The sequence below is a fragment of the Sinocyclocheilus rhinocerous genome, unplaced genomic scaffold, assembly GCF_001515625.1.
Source record: "Sinocyclocheilus rhinocerous isolate Xijiao unplaced genomic scaffold, SAMN03320098_v1.1 scaffold206, whole genome shotgun sequence".
NCBI classification, from domain to species: domain Eukaryota; kingdom Metazoa; phylum Chordata; class Actinopteri; order Cypriniformes; family Cyprinidae; genus Sinocyclocheilus; species Sinocyclocheilus rhinocerous.
In genome coordinates, this window is record NW_015647488.1 from 446,723 (window position 1) to 469,804 (window position 23,082).

Below are 23,082 nucleotides of genomic sequence, written 5' to 3' on the forward strand. Positions count from 1 at the left end.
GCTGTAGTTACCGCGTCATCAGAGAGAATTGCGGTTACAGAATACAGTCGAAGACCAGCTCGCTGACCAGCCTCCGAACTACTTTAAATGGGTTAATGAAAGTTTACTGAAAAATGGCTTGAGAATTGTACTTGCCCGACAGGACTAATAGCCTGATTAAAACGTAAGTGACAAAATATAATCAAAACGCGCGAATGATTCTTCTGATTTTATTACATTCAGCTTAAACGGCGATTGATAATTGATTGTGTATTTCTATTATCAATGTTGCGCTGTTGAGGCTCGTGATGCCTGTCTCTGTGAGAGACTTTCATGGAGAAATCAAATCAAATGAGCGTAACGGCACACATAAAGAAACTCACAAAACAAACATACTGAGGTAAAAATTCTAAATGTTTAGTTTATTTATAGCATGATATAGTCAAGTAACATACCATGACAAGGGATCTATTTTGCTGAATATTTTCACGATTGCAAATGTTACATTGATTTTAGTTCAACAAACAAGTAGTAAAGTATATGAAGTTACTTACATTTTTAGACACAATTGACTGTTTTGTTCTATTTCACCAACGAAAATAGTTCCAAACAAAGATCAGAACAGAATTATTGCTCACATTCTACAAGCCACACCCGGCATTTTTGTTACTGAATGATTCAGAGGTTGGAAGGAATCGGTTGAATGAATAAGTGACTTACCGCCACCTACTGGCGGTTTAGTCTCATGCTTAAAAGTATGCATTTTTCCCCAACATTTCTTATTTGTATGTTCAAAATTTTATTTACAACATTAATCCCATAACATTGTTTATTGCTGTTGTAATTTTGTAATTATTTAATTTGATTGGTAACAGCCCTGTAGTGTATTAAATTTCTTGATCAATTGTAAGAATTTGACTTGAAAGATGAAGCAATCATTTAATAAGGTAAAAAAATATATTGGCCTTTATAAAGGTAAATGACATCCTGTGGTAAATATTAAAAACATGCAGATTTAAGTATGTAAAAGCTGACAGAAAACTGATGAAAATATTGCTTCAGAATAAATTGTTTACACCACCAAAAATCTCGGTGATGCGACACTTTTGTTTTGTGGGAATATTTTGTATGGGATATTGTCTGCTGATATGAAAAGTTCACTGTATATCGTAATAACAAATAGAATTTTTGACAGCGATATTCTGTTTTCTTTTTACATTGAAACGCGTTATAATCCCATAACATTATTTATTGCTGTTGTAATTTTGTAATTATTTAATTTGATTGGTAACAGCCCTGTAGTGTATTAAATTTCTTGATCAATTGTAAGAATTTAACTTGAAAGATGACGCATACATTTAATAAGGTAAAAAAATAAAATTGGCCTTTATAAAGGTAAATGACATCCTGTGGTAAATATTAAAAACATGCAGATTTAAGTATGTAAAAGCTGACAGAAAACTGATGAAAATATATTGCTTCTGAATAAATTGTTTACACCACCAAAAATCTCGGTGATGCGACACTTTTGTTTTGTGGGAATATTTTGTATGGGATATTGTCTGCTGATAAGAAAAGTTCACTGTATATTGTATTAACAAATAGCATTTTTGACAGCGATGACATTTTGTTGTCTTTTTACATTTAAACACGTTAAATATTACATATACGTATGTAATATAATGTGTATTTCCATCACAGGCTTGGTCTTAAATTTCACATAAGGTGGTATTAAAAAGGTCTTAAATTTAACTTGTTCATATCTGTAGACACCCTGGTGAACCTTGCATTATGTGTGTGCGCTGCGAGTGTGCATGAGCGCACGGTCTCCAGGAGAGCGCGCGAGCGCTGAATGGTTAAACACTGGCAAGAATTAAAAAGTAATGCAATTTATAAACTTTAGTGATGATGTGACACTGCCTCGATAGTGCAAGTGACAATTCCTGTGTCGACTGTGCAGCGTGCAGCTCGCTTATAGACAGACGCGATGTGTGGTGATTTGAAGACATTTGCGTATTTTGAGAGAGAAAGAGAGAGCGGGCGCGGCGATTCACTCTCGCTGTTTGTGGAGCAGCGTCATCAGCTTGAGATCGTTTTTTTGAGATCGGCCTTTTTAGAGACCGCCGATCAAACATCCCAAAGCGATTATCGGCCGATAGTGATCGGTAGCTGATCAATCGGAGCACCCCTAGTTTCAAATCTCCACCTTGGCTAAAATAGTTGATCAGTCGAATTCCCCTCTTGATATTGTCCCATCAAGACTGATTAAACAAACATTTGATGTAGTTGGGCCCAGTGTTTTATCAATAATAAGTAGCTGCCTTGCATTGGGGACTGTTCCTGCCTTCTTTAAGCATGCTGTAGTACAACCTTTAATTAAAAACACTAAGCTGGATCCAACAGATTATTCAAATTACAGGCCTATTTCAAAATTACCTTTTGTCTCGAAAGTGCTAGAGAAAGCTGTTCTAGTTCAGCTGCAGTCTTTTTTGAATTGGAATTCTTTATTTGAAGTATTCCAGTCTGGGTTTAGGGAGCATCATAGTACAGAGTCTGCACTTTTGAAAGTTCTCAACGATATTTTGCTAACTGTAGACTCTGGTGATGCTGCAGTTTTGGTGTTAATAGACCTTAGTGTGCAGCCTTTGACACCATAGACCATGAAAACATTATTGCACGACTTGAACGGTTGATAGGGATTCGTGGCACTGTTTTAAACTGGTTTAAGTCCTGTCTAACTAATAGGAGCTTTTCAGTTACCCTGGGTGAATTTACATCATCGTCGGCATCTCTTATATGTGAGATCCCTCAGGGATCCATTTTGGGACCCATTTTGTTTTCATTGTACATGCTTCCAATTGGGTCTATTTTTAGTAAACATGGAATATCATTTCATTGTTATGCCGATGATACGTAAAATATATGTACCAGTAAAGAAGGAAGGCAGCTCCTTAGGGCCTCTTCTTGCATGCTTAAAGGTGCACTAAGCAATATTTGAAAATACGCTTTTGACCACAGTGTCCCAAAACACACTTGCTGTCAATCAGCAGTAAGGGGCGTGTCTAGTAATGAGAGGGAGAAGAGATAGCGAGAGATGGCAGATAAAAAAAAGAGGAAAATTTTGGAGGAACAAAACATAAAAAGAAGGGTTACGATCAGGCAAGAGGTAGGACCCGCGTAAATATTGGAGTAGCTTTCCAGCGGTGGAGAGAACTCAAGGAGCGGGAAGGCCTGGAATTGGACGCTGAGGTTGCTTTGTTTCTTCTTGATAAGTGAGGTACGTTGATTTTTACGTTGAATTACCATAGTAACACACATCGCTTTCACTTATTGATGACATCATTCCCTCGGCCGGCAAGCATAGCAGATTCCGCCATCGTCGATGCCAGGGTTGTGTACATACGTGTGGGGCGGAATTATCAAAATAGGGGCGAGGTCCGGTCGGGGTATGGGCGTGTTTGTTTTGATGTTTTCAGATATCAACATAGTTTGGCAAAATTTGCTTAGTGCACCTTTAAAGGACTTGAAAAAAATGGTTGGCTGTGAATTTTCTGCACCTAAATGAATGTAAAACTGAGACTATTGTTTTTGCACCCTCCAATGCATATTGGTCCACTAATATTGATTTAGGCCCTTTATCTATTTATTTAGGTGTAAAAAAAATTTAGGTGTAATATTTGCTTTTGTGTCTTCTCGCCTGCACTACTGTAATTCCCTGTATGTAGGGATTAGTCAGTCCATGCTGTCACGATTACAGATTGTCCAGAATGCCGCTGCTTGATTGTTGACAGGTTCACAAAAACTGGACCATATTACTCCGATTTTGTCATTTTTACATTGGTCCATTATAGGATTGATTTTAAAATTTTACTGTTTATTTTTAAATCTTTAAACGTCCTTGCACCATCTTATCTCTCTGATTGTTTTACAACTCATGATAGTTTCTAGGTCGAGACGTAAATTGTGTGGGGACCGTGCTTTTGCAGTGTCGGCTCCGAAGCTTTGGAACAGTTTGCCTTTGCACATAAGAACTGCCTCAACATTGGTGTTATTTAAGTCTCTTTTAAAGACTTCTCCCAGGCTTTTCTGCAGAATGCTGCTCTGTGATTTGTTGTTGGAACCTCATTGTTTTTTATGTTGAATAGTTTGTAATCCGTGCTGTATAACAGATGTGTGTATATTGTGTGTTTGTTTTAGAATCTGTACAGCACATTGGTCAACTTGTTGTTTTTAATTGTGCTTTAGAAATAAATTATTTCAGGTTTGTGGTTGCCTGACTGATTTGTGTCGTCTGTGTATCTTCAGCACAGTTTGCAGTGCAGGCTGCGATATTAGTAATATTTTATTTAAATTTTTTTATTGTCTCTTAGAAATGCACATTTGAGTAGTAGCTTGAGTTGACCGTAGTAGTAGATTGAGTTAGGATGCAGATGTAAATTTGCAATTTACAATTCTCGTATTGACTTTTCTCTAAATATTTCGACTTTATTCTCGTATTGCTACGACTTTATTCTCGTAGTTTTGACTTTTTTCTCAATATTACAACTGTAATCTTGTAATCTCCGTCGTACCATTAGTACATTTAATACATGTATACATGAATATAATAAAATTTGATATGAATATCCCACATTTCTGCCACAATACCATGGTGCAGTTAGTGTTACTACAGTAAATCCATGGTAAATTATGGTGATTTGTAGATTTAAAGTCTTCTGACTTTATCATTGTGCAGTGTTTCTCCTGTTTGTCAGCACTGTTTCATTTAGATTTAAAGTAGTTTATATCACAGAGTCATTTGTGTTGTTCGCTGTCTGATCCTGCATAGACAGCAACGCAACTGTAATGTTCCCAAGTCCAGAAACGTAACAAGGAGATCGGTAAAATAATCCATGCGACATCAGTGGTTCAACCGCAATTATACGAAGCTACGAGAATACTTTTTGTGCGCAAAAGAAAGAAAAAAAAAACGACTTTATTCAACAATTCGTCTCTGCGTCACCCTGTAGCGCCATTTTGGAGAGTATCAGCTGGACGTAAACAGCGTATGCTGTTCTGTGTCAGCTGCATCACGCCGGATCTGTTTCCTACGTTGTTGTGATTTGATTTGAACGAAAGCAGCGTATCCGTGTGACGCAGATTTTAGCTAATTTACCAATGTTGCAAAGGAGATGAATTGTTGAATAAAGTAGTTTTTTTTTCTTTTTCTTTTGCACACAAAAAGTATTCTCGTAGCTTCGTATAATTACAGTTGAACCCCTGATGTCACATGGATTATTTTACAGATCTCCTTGCTACGTTTCTGGACTTGGGAACATTTCAGTTGCGTTGCTGTCTATGCAGGGTCAGACAGCTCTCAGATTCCATCAAAAATATCTTAATTTGTGTTCCGAAGATGAACGAAGGTCTTATGGGTTTGAAACGACATGAGGGCGAGTAATTAATGAATAATTTTCATTTTTGGGTGAACTAACCCTATAAGTAACTTTAGTAGCTTTAATAAGGATCAATGCATATTTAATTCATACAGTTAAGACTATGCAGTGCTTTGTTTTTACATTTTGGTTACTTTTTTCAATTTCTGTATTATCCTTTGCTTGAATGCTACTGTTAAATAGACACACTCATTTATTTGTCTTTGTTTTATTGTATTTGTCCTTTTGTTTGTTACTTGCATCTATGTTCTTATTAATAATAAAGATAAAATGACAAAAATGACGATATCATGATATAAATTGTTATCGTGAATTAAAATTACTCGTATTGATTTTGGTAATATCTCATATTGATTTTGGTAATATTTCCCACCTCTAGCTCATGCCTCCAAATATGTGTGTGATGTGTGATTTATTTTGTGACACATGAACTTTTTCACCATCTGAGTTTGATGGGGCAATTGAGGTAAATAATAACGTCTTATGCGGCTTTATCCTTTTAGCTAACTTACCAATGTTGCAAATATCTATATATACCTGTAGGCTCGGTAGTTGCTCACCATAAGTCCTGTGTAGTGGCACTGGCATGCGATTTTAAATTTTTTTTTAAAAGGGGGATGAAATGCTCAAAAAGCAGGGCAGGCACACACAGGTCAAGTGAAAGATTTCAGTGTTGTTTTCTTTATATAAATAGATAAAATAACTGTAAGCTCCATTTGGATCATCTGTTATTTAATTACTTCTGTTGTTTTATGTTTTTGTCCTAGTATCAGTTCAGTAGTAGTATCGAGATATTTTAGTCAGGTATGGTGTTGCAGTCAAAATGTTGGTATCGTGGCAACACTAGTCTACTGCACATACTTCAAACACACAAGGGCTCATGAAGCAATAATTTCAGATAGTTTGGTGCCACAGGTTACTGTAATATTTAACATAACATGACGACACCAGAGTTTTGTAGACAGAGGAGGTGGTTATTTAATTTGGAGTGAAGAGCTCAATAAGAATTGCACACAAAAGTTCAGATGTTTGTCAGAATAAAAACTTTAGGGTTTAACTGGACCACCTAGCAATGCTGTTTTTGAAAGAAATTAATACAAATGTATTAATATTGCATTATAATACTCCGGTAGTTATTTGAACAATTATTTAATTTTGTACAGTATTATAAGACTGAATTCCAAAAACATATCCATATCACATTTATCCAAAACGAGATCGGGTTCTACTTTCAAGTTTATGTACAATATAAATATAAATATAAAGTGTTTTTGAAAGTTTTTTTTGTTTTTATAAACTTTGTTTGTATCTCAACCTGCACAGCATGAGAGCTTAAGTGTGCTTATATGACTTTGTTTTTAAACCTCGATATCATAAGTGATCATTTACTCACCCTCATGGCAATCCAACCAAATCTTTCATGCATCAAAATGTACAAAAAGCCATTGTAAAAATATGAAGCTAAGCTGTGCTTGCTCAATTGACCATTTTTGATGTGCTCAATGTATGTGCATTGATTAATGTTTGTGTGAATAAAAACCTAAAATAAATCCGTTCAAATAAAGTAGTAATATTTCAAATAAAGTAATTGTGTCTCTTCAGAAGACTTGGATTAAACCACGTAATTCAAATGGATTACTTTTGCAATGTGTTTTTGTAGTTTTTGATTCATGAAAGTTTTGTTGGCAAGGACTTTAAAAGGACAAAAATGATAAGTGAATAGTTTTGGATGAAGTGTCCCTTTAAATTTAACAGTTCAAATCCCAATATTTGTCAAAAATCGTAAATTTGACTAAATTTTGCTGTCGTAGAACACAGACACAGCCCAGTGTGCTCTGGCACCAGTGGTATACTGAAGGGGAAGTGGATTGAGAGAGAGGGCGGCTGAGAGTTTTAATGGAACTGCCTCTTCCTCTTCCCCTCATTCTCTAGGTTTTGCTATTAAGCACTTAAAATTGTGTCAGTAAACCCATCGTGCATGACTACTTTTCACTTGACTTCTCCCACAAACATCTCACATAGTACTTGGTGTGACATTCATGTATCGATCTTGTTATTTCCTCCCCCTCTCACAGGGATCGAGTCGCTCAAGCAGGCGACCCGACGCTACGCCCGAAAACAGAACAAATGGGTCCGCAACCGATTCCTCAAGAGTAAGTCTCACTGAATACACACTCTTTTCTAAGTTTGGGTGCTGGTGTGGTGTAGTGGTCAAGTTCAGAAGCCAGCTTATTTGATCCCCACAAGGTACCAAACTGCAGGTTATTCTAGCCATAATATCCCTGGAATAAATTCATGGAATGGCATTGCATGAAACCTTTAGTGTGACTTCTCTCCCCTTTCCATCCTGTTGCTATTGTTTGAGAGTTTAATGGTCTGTGAGGTACAGTCTCTGCTGCTGGATGCTCCGTAACACCACAGCTGTGCTAGTTCAGAGTGCATCGTAGCCACTGGCTTTAATTTGGATCACACTTACTCTCACAGGAATTGCAGCCACAGTTCACTCATCTGAGTTCTGTATTCATTGGTGCGCATTACATGTTGGCTTCACTCTTGGCTTGTCTATTGTATATTGGCTTCAGTCGCCCTCAGATGTTACTGGAGCTGTGTATGTGTGTCTCTTTTTCGTTTTCTTTCAGAACGGTCCAATGGTCAGGTAATCACAGCCGTTTTAACGAGATGGACTTCACACAGACCATTAAACACACAAACTGCTGTGTAGAAATACAGTGTGTGTGTTTGAAGGCTACCCCTCCCTTACAGACAGTCTCAAAATTCCAAGACTCAGGGTTCAGTATTTACCGGCCTTGGGTTGATAAAAGATCAAATGCTTGTAAAGTTTGGGTGGTTCAAGACACGGTCAGTCTGAACAGTTTGTACCTTTACTTCCTAACAGACAACAGCCGAATCAGCGAACCCGTCAATGGATGAACAGCTGTGTGTGTATGTGTGTGCTGGTGACATCAAGGTGTGGAGTTTATCTAGAGAAAGGAAGTGAAGGGCACTTCAAACGAATGGAGAATGTACAAGTGAAACACAGTTAGTTGTTCACATAATAAAAGCTGTAAAGTTAAAAGGAGGGTGTGTGTGTGTGGCACAGGGGACGTTCACACAGGTTGTGTTGTCAAGTCAAGTCAAGTCACCTTTATTTATATAGCGCTTTTAACAATACAGATTGTGTCAAAGCAACTGAACAGCATTAATTAGGAAAATAGTGTGTCAATAATGCAAAATGACAATAGTAAACACTAATTTTCCAGTTAAAGACAGTTCATCATTGAATTCAGTGATGTCTTCATTCAGCTCAGTTCAGTTTAAATAGTATCTTTGCAATCATTTGCAATCAAGTCAACAATATCGCTGGAAATGAGAAGCCAGTGTTGTGTTTTGGTTTATCTTGTATACAGAAACAGCTAGACAGAATGGGACAAATACAGAACGCAGGAGTCCCAAGGGTGGGGGTGTTAAAAGTTAAACTAATTTTAACTTGTTGCTTATAGAGTGAGATGCTGAAAAAAAAACATTGAGGTGTGGCACAGTGGACTGTTTGATACATATGTACGTAGACCGAAAATGTAAAAAATAGTACAGACAGAATGCAATAACTCATCCTGTTTATAGAACCTATAGAGGAATAATTCACCCAATAATAATAATAATTTTGTCAGACAGCATGTTGTTCCAAACCTTCCTGACTTAAACTCAAGAACTTGTACATTACTTTTTTTTTCTGGTCCAACCAATTCATTGAATAAATTAGACTTAAAAGAATGATTTGCTCATAAATTGGACATTGCTACTTCTCTAGTGTGCTCTTATGAACACACCAAGTAGAGCTAGGGCAAATGTTAAGATTTTCAGTGAAATGCTACTTAAATATTGGTCTGTTCTGCACACAAAACTCCACTGTATGGCTTCAGAATAATTTAAATGTGGATCACTTTTCATTATATTAAAAAGAGTGGCCAAGACATTTAAAAGAAAATGTGGAAAATTGTTCTCCATGAAAAGTCATATAGGTTTGGAATGACATGGCGATTTTCATTTAAATATTCATTTCTTCCACTTCACCTCTTTCCGGTTCTTCACGTACCTTACTCTGCTTCCTGTCAGCACTTCAGTATTGACCAATCCAATGTCTTCGATTTACCTTTGATTTCCACTAAACAAGTCCATGGCCTTCATTGCCTGTTCCTCCCAACATTATCCGGGCATTCCCTTTGGACTCTGACCCCTGTTTCTGAGGATCCTGGACTGGATTACCCCTTGCTCCCCAACCCTACAGAGACTACCAGCAATCCTGTTAGCCCTAATGAGATTAGGCAGAGACAGTGGCTAGCCCTCATTAAGAGTAGTTTTGTGTCCCGCCATATGCGACCGGACCCTACACACAAAGGCAGCATTAGGTGAGATGTCTTTGAACGTGGCCTTCCTCCACGGCCTCTCCTCACCTTATGAGTTATATGAGGAGGAGCCTTTTGGTCATCATCTTCACCAGATGATCTCTGTCACTTTGATCAGTGATCAGTCCTGTAGTATAGTAAGTTTCTACTCCATCTATGCAGTATACCAAGCATTTTGCCATCCTAATTATATCAGCAAATAATAAGTAGCATGCAAAATTTCTCTCTAAATTTCCTCTTTAGCCAGTCCGTCTCAAGGCAGAGTTCCAGGCCATATTTTCTATGACTATTCAAGACCAGCTCCTCCAAGTCCAAGTCCATGCCGAGTCCACATGCTCCTGAAAATATGGTCTTGAACTCAAACTTGAGACAGATTTGAGTCAGAGTCTGGTGTTATCTGGAGTGAGAGTGCTACAACACTACTATTAGGTTTCTAGGAACCAGCTAAACTCTGGTCACCTCTTTGTTGCCTTACTTAGGGTTCATCAGGCCAGTCTGTCTCAAGTCGCAACTCTAGGTTGTTTCGTCCTCGTTGAACCCCTTGTATCCATCCCCACCACCAGGGCAGGACTTAAATGGTCGGGGGCCCCTGGGCTTGAGGTTATGTCTGGGCCCTATACCTATACACTACAAATGCCCTCAACTAGAACATCATTATGGAATAAAATACACAAACATTTAAATATGCTTTGAGGTTTATATATAGTACAATTAATATGCAACATGTCTAGTCTAGTCAAAGTTTAGATGTAATATTAAATCAGTTGAGAGATCAAAACCCTGAAATTACACTGAGCAAAAAAAAAAAAAAGCCAGAGATGTATTAGTATTATAAAAATGTATTGTCATATCTGTGTCCTCTTATGTCAGATTCTTAAATTTAATCAAATTCAATCAGAATAAAAAGACATGTTGGCTATTAAACGTCTTAACATCCATAGATGGATTTTGCATAAATTAAGTTGAAATATAACATTTAATTGTAGAAATATTAAATTATTGCAAAAATGAAATAATAAACTACTTTTTTTTTTTAAATATGAATATTTGTCCTATATCATAGGCATATTTTATAAAAACAGAAACACATTAAATGGCAATTTTTATAAAAAAAAACAAAAAATCATTTTGAAGACATTTCTGCCCACTATGTGTGATGGGAGTGAGACGGGAGAGAGCACCGAAAACTCTTCAGATCGCATAATTTAGTGGAACATTAATATAATATACTGTACAATCGTCCTCTGTAAAGAAATGAGGCATGAACATATGAGAATTTATCACTATCTTTTGGGCTAAAGGCTTAATGGAGCTGTTTAAAGTAGCCATGTGATCAAATTAATTGGCACAGATGCGATTCAATACATGTGTCCTCCTTCTGTGTGAAATAATCATAAATACCAGTTTATGCTGTTTGATTATGGCCTCGAAGGTCGCAGTTGGAAGCTGTTATCCTGTTAACAAATCAAACAAACGTAAATGGGGAAAGGCGGGGCCCATGGGCTGCAGCCCGGTCAAGCATAATGGTAAGTCCGGCCATTCCCACCACTCTCCTACCCTTTGCTAGACTCTGCACTATGCACATGCACTCTCAGACTGCACTTCCGCAAGTGACATCACTTGCAATCTTTTTTATTTATTTATTTATCTATTATTATTATTTTTAATTGAATCTCTCAACATTTTACAACAGTAGCCGGCTGGTAAAGACAAGAAAAAAAATAAACAAAATTACAATGTCACTTGTAGTCGCCGCCTGCACTCTGAGCTACCTGCGACATCACTTGCAATCGATACAAATCTTGCGTGCTGCCAATGGAGACGAGACGCTGTAGTGGTTAAATGATTAAAACTTATTTAGTACTATAACGTACAGGGTCCTGTAAATCACGTGAAGGAGAGAAAGACAAGACCCGCACATCCATGGCCATAGAAAAGCAGAATATGAACGCAATGCGCAAAGTCTCTCGTTAAGCATTTTCCATACGTAGAAAACCATTAAAGGGGTCATATGATGTTGCTAAAAAGAACATTATTTATGGCTTAATGCATAAGACAGTGATTTTAAAATACCAAATTCGATATATCTTTTTTCTTGTCTTCACCACCTGGCTACTATTGTAAAATGTTGAGAGTTCAAAGTATTGACCCTATTGAGACTCTGACCTGCTTTTGGTCTGGTTAAGCTCCTGTGGCTGTCTGTCAGTGGCCTAACTGATCCCTCCCTCCACACCCCACGCATCCCAGGGCCTCATGGGGCCCTCAGCTGACCGGTTTAATCCTGCAGGCATTAGTGCACTGCTAGGAATTCAGATTGGTGGCAGGAGGTTGGAGTCTGTGGTGTGGCCTCTTGGGGATAAGGACTGTGGGGTCATTGAGAGCAAACTTGGGTTCATTGTCCTCCTGACCTCTATGGGGCAATCAACAATTCCTCTTTCATTTTTCAGTCAGTGTTTTTTCATTTGTTCTCTTTATTTATTTGTGAATTGCGCTCTAAGGTGCTATGTATATGCCAGTTTGGTATATTGATTTTGTTGACCCAAGAAGGGAACATTACTCTCAGAGCAGTCAAATAATTTTTGGAAACGAAGTTCTTGTGATGTGCCACCCTTATTAAAATCAATTGATTTGCAGCCATTAGCCAGCATAAATGTCAGCATGCTCCCTTGTAGAGCTGAGCCCATTTTGAACACTACTGTTGACAGTGTAACAGCTGAATTCGGGATTAGGGTGAACCTGAGCTCCATATCTCCCTGTGCTTCCCCAGGGAGATTGGGCCGAGCAGCTTGGGGGGTAACCGTGACAACGGCTCAGTTGACGGCTTAGTTGATGGCTTGGGAAGGCAACATGAGCATTAAATAACAGTCTCTTGCCTTTTGTCAACGATAGGGGAAACCTGAGTGGGATGCGCGACAGGTGCGACATAGAAAAGTGTCCCCTTACACTCTGCACACCTCGGGACACACCCCGCACTCCCTAAAATACATTCCCGCTGCAAGACTGGTGCCAGCATAGATGAAGATTGCCACGTGTAATGTATAAGCAAGTTTAAATGAGATTAAGGGATGAGAGAAGAAAAAACACAGCTGCTGATGTGTTGACCTGGTGGCTGCAACCTACAGCTGGAAGTCTGATGATTACGCCTTGTGGCCATTTAATTTCTTAGCACTCACTTCCTGTTTGGAATGTCCAAAGATGACTGACAAAGTCCTACAGCTGTCCAGCATTGCAACAGGTGTCCTGTGCTGAAATCCATATCTACTTTCGTCCTTTCTTGCCCTAGGCTCTCTTATCACATAAACAGCAGCAGGTGTGACTGCTCAGTGAGTTTCCTTATGCCCATGACTTCAGAGACTCTAGAGGATCTGCCATTTGGTGAGCGAGGGGTCTTTTCAGATTTTAAAAGACGCCAGACGTACGGCTGCCTGCCTTGGGTGTGCTGGAGAGGCGCTGCCTCATTGAGGCAGATAATTGAGATCTCTGTGCTTAGAAACCCTTGTTCCCTTGTCTTTTCCACCATTCAGGTCTGGCAAGATTACTTGACTTGGATTTCACTGAGATTTTAATTTTGGGCGGGAGGGAAAGACCTCCGTTCAGCATCTGTTTACCCCCAGATGGCCATTGTTGCCCTGTTCCCTCTAATTAAATTACCCCAGAGAGAGAGATGGAGAGGGAGAAGTTTAAAGAGGTATGTAAAGGTACAAAAAAAGAAAGTCCTCCACTCCCCACATGTCTCAGGTAGGCCAGGAGTCTCTGTGCAGGCCCACCTGCTGCCGCTCTTTTCTGATAAGCACAATAGCAGACATAAAGACTGCAGAACTTTCTTTGATTAGAAGCGACTGCAAGCAATAGGCAACAAGGTTTAGTTTGGGCTAAAGAGATGCTTTACATCAGCTAAGTGGGACGCTGGGTTGCGTGTGTGAAGGGACACCTGTGTGTTTGATGCCAATGCAAAACATGTACAGGCAAATTAAAAGGAGTTAGTCCTATAATGCTGTTTGTATCTCGTTTGGTGCATGAAACATTATCATAATCCATACTTTCAGTTTTTTGCTGGGAGATCTTTGCCGAGTTTGAAGTAATGGATTTTGATTTATTTAAAAATTAATATTTGGTGAGTTTAAAGGGGTCATATGATGCGATTTCAAATTTTCCTTTCTCTTTGGAGTGTTACAAGCTCTTGGTGCATAAAGAAGATCTGTCAAGTTGCAAATACTAAAGTCTCAAATCCAAAGAGATATTCTTTATAAAAGTTAAGAGTCAACCACGCCTACCTAAAACTGCTCGTTCTAACACGCCCCCACATACCTACGTCACGATCTGGGAAGATTTGCATAACGCCGCCCAAATGTTAAGAAGGCGTAACTTTTATTCTCGCTGTAGTATTGTTGTTGCCGCCACCGCCATGTCGTGAAGGCGCTGTGTGTTTCGTTGTGAAAGCTTGGCCTTCCAAAAGAGGACTATCCGCTTCGTCATGCCTAGAGCTGATCCGTGCTGGTCGCTGAGGAAATACATCAACTTCGCGCTGTGGATCGCCGGATCGGCTTTCAACGTGGACGAAGCGTCCAGCCCGGGGTCGTCACGTGGTTGCCGCAAGCCCGCCCGCCTCTGCTCACTCAAGCCCGCCCGCCGCCGCTCACACTAAACCGCTGTGTGTTTTGTTGTGAAAGCAAAACTACTTTGTTTGGCCTTCCAAAAGGGGACACGACTAGAAACCAGTGGTTAAGTTGTATTTACAACACTGTTCCAGAACAGTTCAACCCAAATATTCAGATGTGTCCAGCGCATTTTATGGAGGACTGTTTCCTGATCCTGGTAGAGTAGACTACAATGCCGGCTGTTCTGATTCACTGACTGTGAGTACGTTTTTTTATATTTAAAGATTTTGCCACTGACGATTCAAACTAGTTTTGAGCAGTGTAGAGTAGCGCTTGTTGTTTGTCATTTCTCCGAACACAAATACAGACATGGTTTTATGTTTATGCGGCGCGATGCAACGCAATGCGTAAAAAGACCGTATGAGTCATTATAATCCGTAATTATGTCCCCACTGGATGCAACAAATGCCTAGTTTATAATGGGTTTTGGTAAAACAATATGGTAAGGGGCGTAACATTTCCGTCACACGCTTGAGGTATTCGGCCAACACAACGCACTGGATTGGTTGTCATTCAGGTTTTCTAAATACCTGTTGCATTAGAATTATTTTATTGTGCTTGTTTAATATTATGGATGTTGTTATTGTTGTGTTTCAGGATTATGTCATACTTTGTGGTGTCATCTGGTTTTGCTGTAATTGTAAACAAGCACAGGGTGATAAGGAAGTAAATTGCATTTGGAGTCATTCCAGTGGTTGGCCCAGGGTCAAATTAGAAACTGTTGGTTCCTTTTTGCCAGATGTGGTGGAACTGTTTGACAAAGAATAGGATTTTCTGCAATAAGCATTTAACTACGGTTACAAACAATGTTCAGTGTTTGTGTACTTTGCATTTTATGTAAATCAAGCTTTTGCATAGTAATTATTTTAACTAAGAGCCTTCTTGCATTTTTAAGGTGTTTTAAGTACGTTTCTCTTACTGGACTTCTGTAACATTGGCCTCAGGCAAGCAGGTGTGAATGCTGGATGATATTATCAGCAGTGTCCTTGTGAAATAGTGACTTTTCTAAATTTTCTGTTACTTCTGTTGTTGTCCTTTTGAGCTGGGCTCCTTGTAATCTCTTAAGAGGGTTTCAACAGCAAAAATTATAGTAGCAGTTGTAAATGCATCAGTTTTGTACTAACAAGAAATCATGTTTGTTAGAGAAGGGCTTAGTGTTAGTTTGCTGACACTTAGGAAAATTTCAGAAATGTTTGTCCCCAGTAGTTTGTTAAAATGCATTCTGCAGATTGTAAGAGGTCAGGTTTCTTCCTTATAAAAAAAAAAAATCTCAAATATGAAAAAATGTGTCTAACCGTCACAGTCTTCTTGGATGCAAACACTCCATTTTTATAGCACCATTGTGCAATTCGGTAATAAGAATTAATAAACAGGCTACACATCTTGAGAGCTCTTCCATATTCAGTGTGCATTTGTAAAATTTACTAAAATTTCCTCAAAGAAAAACAAAAAAATTTAAGTACAGGATGTCATAAGTAGTTTGACAGTTCAACTAGACAGCATTTGAAAATAGCAGCTCTAAAAATATTGTGCCAGACAGATGCTGCTTTGAAACTGGTGATCATTCACAGCAGGAAAATTTTAACTGCTCGTGTCTTCACGAGGACGTAACTAAGCCTCCCTGAGCCAAACCACTGCAGTTGGTCATAGTGACACTTCGGTGACCATAGTTGGATCAAATCAAATTGCATTAGTTAATTGCTGAGCAAGTTGTTTTCTCCACTTAAAAGGCTAGAGATGCACTATTTACTTTTTTTTAGCTGATGCAGTAACACTTTAACAATAATTACTTTTTTGTTGTTGCCTTTATTAATTTGTAAAACTCCAACAATGCACCATGGCAGTGCCAATTTTACCTTCAAAATACCTTGTTTTAGGACATGTATGTTAATGCTTTGTTTTTTCTTAAGTGGCTTTGTATACCATGTATAAAACCCCTTTCCATGAATGTAATCATTTTTTACAGTTCTATTTATTGTTACTACCTGACACAATTTAAAACATGGTGCCACCACAGTACTGCACATAGAATGTCATATTATTGAAAATGTCAGTATTTTCCCAAAAAGATCAAGAGTCTTTAATGTTGGCTTAAATGATATGGTCACAGTTATGGTATGATGTGGTAGAGTTTATTGCAGCACCAGACAGCCAAGATCAGAGAAGAGAGGATTTTGCTAATTCAATTCAATTCAAGTTTATTTGTATAGCGCTTTTCACGATACAAATCGTTGCAAAGCAACTTTACAACAAATTAAGTTTCTACAGTATTTAGTGGTAGCTTATCAGTGGTGACTGTCAGTTAATGTGCATATGGCAGAAATGTACGGATAGGTAAGTAATAATATTTTGTAACTGATACGGATTAAAAAGCTAATGGAAGCTTTTTATTCTTATATCTTTTCTACTCTTATTTTGAGGAGTTTAACCTATAATTGATGTGGATAATGTGGCCATTGTTTCTAATTAGAGAAGTAGGAGGATTTGAGTAAAGCATGACAGCAGTTCATGACCTCTCATTTGAAGACAAAGATGAGTTTTTCCCCGGTTGATTGACAGATGTTTAGATCATAACAAAAGATTGTTTCTGTTCCAGACGGCCGATTGTGATTTTGCCACCTGCAATGCATGACTGTATCTCAAAGGCTTGTGTTAAAAGTATTTTACATTTTCTCAACATTTCAGAACGCCTGTTCAGTGTTTTTGTAACAAGTTTTGAGCACACTAAGTGTTGCTTACCAAGCCAAGCATTGGGTTGGGTTATTTGAACAGCCTAAATATTGAACTTCGGGACCTAACTTGCCCCGCACCATTTGCGCTGCAGACATGAATGATGCATCAAATCATGAGAAGAGATGTTTTTTTTTTACTTGGACCCAGAACACCCTAATAAACCTAATCTTTTCTGAGGTTTAAGTGGTTTTTGTGTGTGTGTGTCTGTGACTTTTTTTCCTCTGCATATGTTTTACGTATGGGCCTCTCATTATCTGTTCATGTCTGCTGTATTGTGTGGGGAGCAATAGTGTTGAGCGAGGCAGAGTGTGGTTGTCTCTGCTGACAGTGTCAGAATGCTGTTTGAGATTGAGCGGCAGTGATTCAGCAGGTTCAGGCTGCTGCAGGCCCTCCCCGCTTCTCCATACTGATTCACTGCACCACACCATAACCAGACATATTCTGTCCCCTTCTTCTAAAACAAATTTTAGGATCCCAATAGTTTTTTAACTTTTAAGTCCTTGTATGTTAGCTTTTTCCCCCTACACAGCAAATCATGGTCATTGTTTTCCCCAATGCACTCAAGCTGGAAGTTAAGGAAAGTAATTTATCCATTAGCCTAAGGTTTAACATTTCTCAATTAGATTTTGTCTGAGAACATCAGCTTGAGTACACAGTGTTCAGACCTTTACATTGCTCCATGATTATTCTGCAGGTTTAATCAAGATGCTATTTCATCAGTCGTCTTTTGTCAATTTATCTTCCGATTCTTCAGGACCTGCTAGCAATGTGCCACCAGTTTACGATCTGGATGTGACCGACGTGACCAATTGGGAGACTACTGTACTTACTCCTGCTCTAGAGATCCTGGACTGCCTTCAAAAGGTTTGACTTGTTTTCTTTCTTGTTTAGTTGGCAAATAATGTCTCCTTTACACCCCGCTGATCATCATTTGTCTTGTGAACCCAACCATGGCGGTTCTGCAAAATAGTTTGTGTTGCCTTGTGTTGTGTTTCCTGTCAGTGATTTTTGGTGCCATTTTCTTACTTAGAGTTAGGGGAATTTTTTATTTTATTTTTTTCAAATAATTTAAAAATAACAAGTCAATTGCATTGCATGTTTATTATTATGTATTTAATGTTAATATATTTAGCACCTCTCCTTTTAAAATAATTTCAGGGAGAACAACCATCTGCACAGCCAATCAGAGCAGAGGGGGTGGATTCTCGCAACAAGCGGAGTCATCATATGTGCGACCTGTGCGAGAAGGTGATCATTGGCGACTTAGAATGGACGGGTGAGTTTCTGCTCTTCAAACCAATGCATTCTCAAACGTCTTACAACAAGAAATAAGATGTTAAAGTTTGACCTGTCCTGTTCTCCAGCACACCAGAAGTCCAGAAACCATCTTTATCAAGTCCGCACGAAGAGAAAAGCCGAGCAGGCCTCAGATCAGGACCCAAACCCTACCAAATATCCAAATGTCAGTGACAGGCAGGTAGACCTGTACTACAGCGCTCCCCTTTTTGGATCTATTGGGGTCGAGCTCACAGATGGACCAAAGAAATGAAGTGCTCATAATGTATTTTTTTAGATCAGTATAAGAAGGTGCTTTCAGATTGATTGGTTGGCAGTGAGCAGCAGTGATACCTCAACTCTCCCTGTGGAGTAGCAGAACGCACTTCAGGGTCTGTGATGTTTGGACACCCGGATTTGACGTTTTTCCCATCTGCCACAGACGAAGGGGTGCGGCTGATGTCTGAATTTGGATTCTTGTGCTGGACAGATGTCTTCCCCGCTGCTGTTTTGTCTGAGCGGTGCACTTTATAACCACATCTAACCGCGTCTGATGCTCTTTTAAACCACACTGTGGTGAGCTATGCTAACCTCTTTGGCTGTTCTGACTGAATTCGAAATACATCACTCCTGATGTTGGATTACTGGATCACATTTTTCCCTGCTGATCAAGAAAGGAGGTTATTTTTTCGTTATTAAATTTGGTGCCAGATTTTATTTGGAAGCCTTAACTTTTGTAGTTGTCTGATCAGTTTGGGTCAGAATGTAACTATGACTTCAAGCGGTGGACGTTCTTCCTCAGGATTGCCAGTGCCTTTGCTTTTTCTGTGATGACATCCAACCAAAAACTTAATTTATACACCCTCATGCCATTCCAAAACCATTAATTCTTACATGGAACATAAAAGGAGACATTTTAAAGAATGTCCACGCTGCTCTTTTCCATACATTGACTTAATAAATTATATAATATGACGTATATATTTTTTGTCTCATTGTAACTTGTATGGAAAAGAGCAGTGTGAACCTTCTTCAAAATATCTTCTCCACAGAAGAAATAATGAGTTTGGAACATCATGAGGCTGAATCAATTAGACTTCACATTTTAAGACTCAGCGTTAAGTGTTTTTATTTCTTGACTTTTACAGTCTGTCACTGCATATATTATGTAAATGTAATTAAAGAGCATTTTTGAATTTTTATAATGACGTATCTGAACAGATCTGTGTTCATTATCTAATCAAACGAGTCAGAAAAACTTTTAGCTTGAAAAGTTCCCGGGTTGCTTGGGCGATGAGCCACCAATACCTGCTCATACCGGCGCACGACTTTGTAATCCTTGGCTGGGAACCAAAAATTACCTAATTTTTCTTTCTCCCTCTCTTTTGGTTCCTGCTCCTTGTCGATGTATGTGCTTCAGTGGGGAAATTCAGCAAGTTCACAATATAACACTCATTAGCCTCCCTGTCCAGGCTAAATATACATCACACATGCAATAGCTGGAAGGGAGAGTGACTGTCCCATATTTGCGCTGATTTGGACTGAGCGGGTGCTGGTGAATCCGGTATAAGGGGGTGACAGGCAGCCTCTCATCCTTGTGTGTGCGATTGTGAGTTTTATTTTAGCTCTGTGAGAGTCTAAAGCTTGGCGGGAAAGTCTTAGTGGGTCAGCTGAGTTTCCTCTTGACGGATAGCAGCTCATTTAGATCAGGGAGTTTTCTCAAGGTTGAAAGTGAATGGAAAAAGAACAGACAAACGGCATTTGTTGACCTTGCATGTCATCTGACTGTTTATTCCAAGAAATTGTAGTACTTAACACTGTTTTAGTAGTTTGAGCACTGCTTTTAAGAACATTTTTCATTATTTACTCATCCTTTTGACTTCTGTGGAATGCAGCGGGTGAAATTTTGAAGAATGTACTGGTTGCTCATTTCCATTCAGTGACAATGAAGGGGAACTAAGACTTTCAATCTGTAACAACGAAAATAAAACTCTATAAAAGTGGTTGATGCAAAGTTTGTGCTACATTCTCAATGATAGCTTTGTGTCCAAAATTAATGTGTAGACCACATTATGGTTCAATCCCCATTTAAGTTTAATTGCTTGAAAAGCGACTAGCACAATCTTCAAAATTTCTCCTGCATCATCCGGGTTTAAAACAACTTGAATCAGTAAATTGAGTAAACTCTGTTTTTTAAAGATACAATTGTGAGTAAAACTTCCCTTTGTTGAATGCTTAGCTTTTGTTTTGTTTTGTTTATATGCAGTTTGTTTATGCAAGAACCTTTGTTAACCTCACACTGGGATGATTAGCCAGTTTAATACTGCTGTTAGAATGATTCTGTTTCTTCCCCCTTCCCTCCCAACTGCTGATTCATTCCTTGAATAAAAGAAAACTAGCAGATGTAATACATAAATAGCGCAAGTTAAGCCACGCTGAGAACTGGAGAATTGGGTCAAGTTTGGTTGTATAATTGTCGTGTTTAGATCTCCAATAGCCCATTTAAAACACACATAGAAAGTCATGATTATAAAAGAACTGTGTAAGTGTGCATCATAAGGCTCAATCCCAATTCGCATAGTATTACTTATATACTGTATTGCGCATAGGTATAATATCTGGCCCTTTTTGGATTACTGCATCTATATGCCTGCTTGTAAATATTATGTAAAATATTTGTTTTTGTTTAATTTTGGGTTTTGTGTAACTCGTTTGTTGTCATTACATTGTAGGAATATTTATGACAACTACTTTGATCTCAGCATGTCTGTTTATTTTAGTATATTTTAAAATGTAATTTACTCCTGTGATGACAGCTGAATTTTCAGCATCATTACTCCAGTCTTCAGTGTCACTTGATTCTTCAGAAATCAATCTAATATACTGATTTCCCGCTCAAGAAACATTTCTTATCGTTGTCAGTGTTGAAAAACATTTTTTATCCAGGTTCAGCAGCATTTATTTGAAATAAAAATCATTTGTAACATTATAAATGTATTTTACTGTAACTTTTGGTCCTTGCTGAATAAAAATGTTAGTTTATTTAAAACCGAAAACAATTCTTACTGACCTTGAAATTTTGAATTATATTATTTATCAGTTTGCACTTTGTGCAAGTATGAGAATTGGGATTCAGCCTATATGTGTTGGTGCGTTGTTGAGGGACTTATCAGGACGTGTATCTGTGTGGAGTGAATGAGCGTCATGATTAGACACAGTCCATTCCCTCCACTGGCCCCCATCAAGGTCCGGTAACCTCCGAAACCTGACCGACATGCATGATTCGGTTTCCTTTCATTGTCTTATCTCTCTCTCTCCTTCACTTTCTCTGATATTCCCCCTCTCCTGTCTCCTCTCCTCTTACCTTTCTCCTCCATTACCTGAATATCAACTTAAATGGGGAGGTCATGTCTTCATATTCGCTCTTCTCTCTCTCAGCTTTTCTCGTTCTCCCTCTGCTCTCTGTTTCGCTCTCTCTTGCAGTAATGATAGCATAGAGAGTGAATCATGTTGTTCTGGAGTGCAGTGGAACAGTCTCCACACCCAGTCCTTACCTGAGGTCAGCTTTGTGATGGAGTTAGTAATAGCCATGTGGCAGACTGCGCTTCAAGCTCGCCGTCTCCCCTTACTGTGGAGAATTAGTGACAGTTAAGGTGTATATATTGCATTGCATAAACCGGAACGCTGATAACATGTCTTTTAAACTGCTGTACTGTGACCTGACAGTGAACCATATCTGTTTGCATTCAGAGGCGTGAGCACTGTTAAGAATGTTTGTGTCTGTCAGTCTCTACTATAACTCAGTAGTTATTAATGACAGGTGTGTATAGCTTTTATTGAATTTATTTCTTGATTTATGCAAGAATATCATGGTATTACATCTGAATTGTTTGATTTCAATCCAGTCTGTAAATAGGTGCTGCTTTCTGGTCTGATTTAGTCTATCTTTGTTCTAAAACCTAGTGAGCTTCCTAACTGGGCAACATTTTAAGGCAATCGTGTAATACCAACTTTAAGGCTCTCCTTAAGTACCTAATTTTGGCCAATTTCTAGGTAGCATAGAGCTCTGCAGTGATGACAAATTTTGTAGGCCAACCTCAATGTTTGCATTACCCTGGTTCCCTTGACAAGAACTCAATAGGATTTTTCCATTGGCTTTTGGATTATTGCAGAAAATAAGCTATGTGACCAACAAAAGTTCTCACATGTTTTGTTCATCATGGATAATATTCACAAATTAAACGCATTAGAATTTTGTAGCAGTCGGCTGAAGTAAAAAGCTAAGCGTAGGCTATAAAAGTCACATGACTTCAACATCTTCACCACAAAGCTTTGACAACTTTTAGTCTTTATTTAAAAACTTTTCCTTGAAAGATTGAGTTAGAGGGGTGCAGTCTAACGTGTTAATGCTTCGTTTTTTTTAAAACACATTATTTTTCACATAATTTACCTTTATTCCGCACCGCTCTGTCTCTTCTCTGAGAAACACACCGATCAATTTCCTTCTTTTATGAAGCCCCTCCCTCAGAAATAGGCGATGGGCTCTGATTGGTTAGCTAGCCCAGTGTGTTGTGATTGGCTAATCCGTCTCTAGTGCGC

General features: G+C 38.6%; 1 protein-coding gene across 4 annotated transcripts in view; it reads left to right on the plus strand.

Annotated features, from left to right (window-relative positions):
- The window catches only part of trit1 (tRNA isopentenyltransferase 1), a 61,446-nt gene extending 42,038 nt beyond the window's left edge, over positions 1-19,408 (plus strand). For 3 of the 4 annotated variants that reach the window (XM_016513718.1, XM_016513722.1, XM_016513721.1), the window contains 4 exons: positions 7,490-7,567; positions 17,963-18,072; positions 18,367-18,484; positions 18,573-19,408. In XM_016513718.1, the coding sequence (XP_016369204.1) occupies positions 7,490-7,567; positions 17,963-18,072; positions 18,367-18,484; positions 18,573-18,757 (491 nt within the window). In that variant the 3' untranslated portion in view covers positions 18,758-19,408. The remainder of the gene's footprint in view (positions 1-7,489; positions 7,568-17,962; positions 18,073-18,366; positions 18,485-18,572) is intronic. The other variant, XM_016513719.1, reaches the window with a different exon arrangement.
- The last annotated feature ends 3,674 nt before the right edge of the window (positions 19,409-23,082 follow it).